The 6,508-nt window shown below is 37.1% G+C and overlaps 1 protein-coding gene across 1 annotated transcript in view; it reads left to right on the forward strand.

Annotated features, from left to right (window-relative positions):
* The first annotated feature begins 352 nt into the window (after positions 1–352).
* The window catches only part of LOC107854372 (2-oxoisovalerate dehydrogenase subunit beta 1, mitochondrial), a 22,746-nt gene continuing 16,590 nt past the window's right edge, over positions 353–6,508 (forward strand). Inside the window, exons 1-6 of the mRNA XM_047396937.1 lie at positions 353–745; positions 3,516–3,627; positions 3,816–3,851; positions 3,941–4,000; positions 4,075–4,132; positions 4,219–4,316. Coding sequence (XP_047252893.1) covers positions 567–745; positions 3,516–3,627; positions 3,816–3,851; positions 3,941–4,000; positions 4,075–4,132; positions 4,219–4,316 — 543 coding nt within the window. The 5' untranslated portion in view covers positions 353–566. The remainder of the gene's footprint in view (positions 746–3,515; positions 3,628–3,815; positions 3,852–3,940; positions 4,001–4,074; positions 4,133–4,218; positions 4,317–6,508) is intronic.

The raw sequence follows: 6,508 nt of genomic DNA on the forward strand, positions 1-6,508 counted from the left end.
AAAAGGAAAAAAATAAAAAAGAAAAGAAAAATAAAATTTGAGAAAAAAACTAAAAAACAGAAAAGAAAAAAGAAAAAGAAATAAAATAGAAGTTGAGAGGAGAAAAAAAGTCAAAATTAAGAAATAACAACAAAGAAAAAAAAAGAGAATGGAAAAAATGAAAATAAAGTGAAATAAAAAAGAAAAAAATAGAAGTTGAAAAATAAATAAGTATGGAGATTCATTTAAAAGTATATGAGATATTAAATAAATAAATAAATATTAATTTTATATATAAAAAATAAATAAAAATTATTTGTATAGAACTTTTGTTAAGCTGAAAAAGCAAAACCAGTGTAGGATAACCTCTACCAATGTGGAACATGCTAAATTACTTACGTTCCATTTTAGTAACTTTAAAAAAGAAAAAAAAATACATAGAGGAAGGAAGAATGATACATAAATTACACCTCCCAACTCAATAATAAATGCTTTGACTTCTATCTCAACTCTCCTCTTCATCTTCAGCTTAATCTTGTTGAGATTCCTCCCACTTTCTCCAGCAGAATTGTTAAAAGTTAAAGAAAATGGGCAGCAATTTCAGAAGAATTGGAAAATTGGCTTCAATTTCATCTAAAAATCAAAGTTGGAGTAGAGGATTTTCGTCAACAGTTGAGAGAAGTGATCAACTCAGTCCCAGCAAATCTGTCAACCTTTTCTCTGCTATTAATCAAGCTCTTCACATCGCCTTAGACTCTGATCCTCGGTAATTTTTAGTTTATAGGTTGTTGACCTCAGCCTTTTCTGTTCTTGCTGAGTTCTGCATACATTATTTGTACCTGTTAAATAAATTTAATACAGGGTTTGGCACTCTGGATCAATCTATTACTCGATCACGTTTTTAGTGACTAATGAAGCGGGAAAAGAAAGGTGTTATTATTGTTAATTTGCTAACCACAAAGATTAGTGCCTTTTACTTTGTCGATAGATAAAGGGAAAAAAGGGAGAAAAGTAGCATCTTTAAGTCTTAAAGATCTAACAATGCGAGAATCTCAAGTTGAGCATCTTTTCCTTAAGCTGGGATGAGTCTTCTTTATACAACTCTCTCTCTCTTTTTTTTTTTTTTTTAAATATACAGTCCTGATATTCTCATAGAGGGTCATAAGTACTCCTTCCATCCATCTGTAGTTATCCACTTTCCTACTAACACATGGATTAAGAAGCAATAAATGATAAAAGTAGCTTTATCATATTACTCTTTGAATATAAGAAATTTGATGCTTTGGAAAATGCATTATATAATAAATCGTATTTAATGCTAAGGGTAAAATAAATAGAAATATATATGATGGCGCAAAGACTCATGTGAGGACGGTAGTAGGTGATTTAGAGCACTTTTCAGTTTTGATAGGTTTGCACCAGGGATAGACTCTTAGCCCTTTTTTATTTGCCTTGGTGATGGCTGTGTTGACGTGGCATATTCTATGGGAGGTGCCTTGGTGTATGTTAGTTACCGATGATGTGGTATTGATCAACGAGACTCGGGGAGGAGTTAATGATAAGTCGGAGATTTGGAGACAGACCCTTGAGTCTAAAGGATTTCGGTTGAGCAGGACCAAGACAGAGTACTTGGAGTGTAAGTTTAGTGATATGTCGCAGGAGGCTGGCGTAGTTGTGAAGCTGGACTCTCAGGCCATTCAGAGGAGGGAGACTTTCAAGTATCTGGGGTCTATGATTCAGGTTAATGGCGAGATTGATGAGGATGTCACGCATCGTATTAGGGAAGGGTGGTTGAAATGGAGGCTTGCTTCGGGAGTTTTATGTGATAAGAAGGTGCCCCCGAAGCTTAAAGGTAAGTTCTACAGAGTGGCAGTCCGACCAGCTATGTTGTATGGTGCGGAGTGTTGGCCAGTTAAGAACTCCCACGTCCAAAAGTTGAAGGTGGCGGAGATGAGGATGTTGCGATGGATATGTGCCATATTAGGAAAGATAGGGTGAGGAATAAGATTATTCAGGGGAAAGAGGGGTGGCGTCGGTGGAGGACAAGATGTGAGAAGTGTGGTTACGTTGGTTCGGGCACGTGATGATGAGGGGCTCTGATGCTCCAGTGCGGAGGTGAGTCACTGGCTATGGATGGTTTTAGGCGGGGGAGAGGTAGGCCGAAGAAATATTGGAGGGAGGTGATTAGGCATGATATGGAGCAGTTGCAGCTGATAAAGGACATGACCCTTGATAGGAAGGTGTGGAGGATGCGGATTAGGGTAGAGGGTTATGGGGTGGGAGCGTTTCTTTATTTGTGTTTGAAGTTTCTTGTTCGTGTGTGTTAGAGTGATGTCTATGTTTTCGGTTAGATAGTTTTTTAGTAGTATCCGGTGGCTGTTGTATTACCTTGTGGATACCGGTGTTAGTTTATTTTGCATTTTGTAATAGTCTATACACATTTATGTTTTGTGATTTGCTATATTGTTATCGGTCATAAGCCGTGGGTCTATCGGAAACAGCCTCTCTACTTCTTCGGAGGTAGTGGTACCACTATGTGGGAATACATTGGGTATGTTGTTGTTGTTGTTGTCATTGTTGTTGTTGTTGCCGCCGCCTCCGCCGCCGCGGTCGTTTGTTGGACATCCAAAATAGAAAAGTGGACAAACAAAGATGGACTGAGGGAGTACTTGATATTTAGTTTTAAATCTGAAAATTTCATTTTTAAGCGTAAATTAGTCAGCAGTCTACACTAATCAAAAAAGGGTCAAAAGACCTAAGGAACCTGAACAAGTTCAGTCCTTTTATTTCCCTACTGTTGGCTATCTATTTTCATCATGTTTGTATATCAGTCATGTGGCTGCTTTAGGCCACTAATCTCATTTACTGTGTTGCAACAACAACATACCCAGTGTTATCCCCGTTAGTGTGTATGCTTTACTACTACCTTGTGAAGGTAGAGAGGTTATTTCCGATTGCTATATATTTTGCATCGCAGCTAATTTTAAGTATAACACATGAATGGATAGGAATGGTTAAATGATGAAGGGGCCAGTGGAGTTGCAGGTGGGGTGAGTGTGCGTGTGGGATTGTTTTAAAAGAAGATGAAAGGGGTTGCTCCCACAACTTTCTCATTCTTTGCTATACTAGTGGAATAACTTTAACATTTATAACCTATAATGCCTGTTTTATTATCCAAGAGTCCCAGAACTGTATTTACATGTAATGCTACGATGTATTGATGTTATCTTTTTGAAGAGTACAAAATGATAGCATGAGCCTTCAGCTTTTATACTTTCCGTAACATGAGTTAGAGTCACCTCCCACTTGACCTTTTGAATTAGTTGATGCAGACAAGCAAATCCCAGTATCCTTCTTTAGATTGCATCTTCACAACATCCAGAGATTTTCAAATAATGCCTAACCATTTCAGCATCTACTTGCACTGAATATTAGATAACGCCCGCCGACCTATTCTCTTTAATCCTTGCAATTTTAGATGCATGTTTATGGTTTAATGACTACATATTTTGATTAAAGATGAATTTTCTTCTCAGTTCTTATGTATTTGGAGAAGATGTTGGTTTTGGTGGTGTCTTTCGTTGCACTACTGGATTAGCTGACCGATTTGGAAAACAGAGGGTCTTTAACACTCCTTTATGTGAGCAGGTATCTGTGGCTTATCTACCATATTCTACATCCACTCTAGTCCCTTTTTGGTGAAAGACCAGAGCAATAAGTCAATAATACTAGCTTTTTCATTGTTTTAATGATAAAAAGTTCACCATAAGTTTCAATTGATACACGTCACTTTCTTGTGTGAAGAAGTGTATCCACTTATGGTTTTTGATGTGCAGGGCATAGTTGGATTTGCGATTGGTCTGGCTGCAATGGTCAGTATCTGAGCTCTAAATACTAGAAGTTATATAGTTTTACACTGTTTGCTGACATGGTTTTTTTTTTTGGTTTCCTTAAATTTCAGGACAATCGAGCTATAGCAGAAATTCAATTTGCTGATTATATTTTTCCTGCGTTTGATCAGGTACGCATCTTCGCCAAGTCATGTACTAACATTTTGGCATGACATTTATTGACTGTCAGATTTTTCTTCTGTAGATCGTTAATGAAGCTGCAAAATTCAGATATCGGAGTGGCAATCAGTTCAACTGCGGAGGTAATTGGAAGAGAATTTATGACTTTATTGCAGTTTCACATTTTCTCTTAAAGTTTCAAGATGCTGAGCTGCCTCATGATTTCCAGGTTTAACTATAAGAGCTCCTTATGGAGCTGTTGGACATGGGGGACATTACCACTCTCAATCCCCTGAATCTTTCTTCTGCCATGTTCCTGGTATAAAGGTACCACATGTCTTTATGTGTAACTTACACTTGTCAGGGTTTCTTTTGCATGATTTTTCTCATAATGAGAATATTACATGTTTTGTGGAAGTTGCTATTTCTAAAGAAATTCTATTTGCCTAATTTCTGTAGAAATGTTCTATGATTCACTTTTAAAATTACAAATATTTAAATATTGTCTGTTAAGTCCAGGTCAACTGTTAAATGTTGGCACTACTAAATTAAGCATATTTACCATCTGTACTTGCTATTGCAGTGGCAACACTATTTTTATTCAAGTGAGTAGAAGGTTTGTATTTCGAGCAGTGAACTACATAGGAAATCTTTTTACTTTGCCTATAGAAATAAATTTAGATGCTTCACTTTTTTCTAACAGTAATTCCCCGTAATAATATTTCATCTGTATGCAGCATCCGTTGTTCATTGATATACTTAATTGCTTGAACTAAGAATTGGAAAATGTTGAATAGACCTTGATTGTTAGGAGACCAAGAATAACTTTGATATGTCATGTGCCCTGCATGAATCCAAATTGTCCTTGGCAATCTGTCTTCCCTTGTTCAATGAATATAGCATTGATATGTCATGTGTCATGCATAAATCCAAACTGTCAGCGGCACTCTAGTTTCTCTTGCTCAATGAATATCATATGGATATTCTTCTTCACCTCATTATAAATCTTCAACAGTCTTCAAAGAAAATATAGCTTTCTACCGTGCGTAATCCAAATAGGTATCCTTGTAGTGTCCCTAAGTATATGATTAATCACTCCTTTCTAAAAGTTTCATCTGATGCCTCATAAGCTTAACACCAGGATAGTTAAGCCCAACATTGAATATCTTCTTTGGTAATACACATCGGAATCAATATAATCTTTCTCCATTCGTTTGATTATCTTTCCTATCCTTACGATAACATCTAAAGATATGGTAAACTATATTGTTTCAACCTCTCCCGGAAACTTCTAAACCTCTTTAGAGATAGCATCTCACCTATAGTTTTTTTACCTCTTATATTATTCATGATATCCTCTACTTTTGTTGCCCTAATTTTACGAGCGTAGCTAAAGTTTCTAACCTATACTAATGTGTAGAATTATCCTTGTGATTTGAGTTGAGCTATTGATCAAAATTATACCTCCATCTCATGTCAAAAATTGTTTGGAGTCGTTTCCAATATGTTCAAGTCTTTACCCTTCTTCTCCTTCCACGTGTTAGTTTATTTTTTTCCCTTTTCTCCCTTCCGTGTGTAATGTTTGATACAAGTCAGCTATAATTTCATCTTCGACTTTACTGATGGCCCTTTGCTTCTCTCTTAGCCCTGTGTACTCTTCAAAAGTTTCATTATCATCAGGTTTTGGTAATTTTATATACTACTACATCAACATACCTAGTGTATTCCTACAAAGTGGGGTCTGCAAGGGTAAATTTTAGGCATTCCATACAACTACCTCCGATGAAGTAGAGAGTCTGTTTTTGATAGACCCCCAGCTCATGACAAATAACAGTATAACAAGCAGAAACATAAAAACAAACAACAAAATAGGGTAACATATCACTAGATAATAAAAGAAACAAGACACCCACAAAGTAATACTATGAACTATCTATCAAAAATCACAAACATCCCCAGAACACTACGAATAAGAAACTACAAGCACATGCATAACACTATGACTACAGGTATATCGACAAACAAAGCACTCCTCCCTACAAGTGAGAATGTACTCCTACTCACTAATCAATCTTATACTCTAATCTGCATCCTCCATATCTTCCTATCAAGGGTTATGTCCTCTGTAAGCTGTAACTGCTTTATGTCATGCCTAATCACTTCCCTCCAATATTTCTTCGGCCTATCTTTACTCCACCAAAAACCATCCATAGCGAGCCTCTCACATCTCCGTACTTGGGTATACGTGCACCGCCTCATCACAAGCACGATCCATCGCAACCTCACTTCCTGCATCTTGTCTTCTACCGAAGTCACTCCCACCTCTCGAGTAACCTCATTTTTAACCCTATCTCTCCTGTTATGTCCACATACAACAACAACAAACCCAGTGTATTCCCACTTAGTGGGGTCTGGGGGGGGTAAGATGTACGCAGTCCATACCTCTACCTCTGATGAAGTAGAAAGGCTGTTTCCGAAAGACCCCCGGCTCAGGCACAAGATATCACACAAACACATAG

This window comes from Capsicum annuum, chromosome 1 (assembly GCF_002878395.1).
Source record: "Capsicum annuum cultivar UCD-10X-F1 chromosome 1, UCD10Xv1.1, whole genome shotgun sequence".
Taxonomy (NCBI): domain Eukaryota; kingdom Viridiplantae; phylum Streptophyta; class Magnoliopsida; order Solanales; family Solanaceae; genus Capsicum; species Capsicum annuum.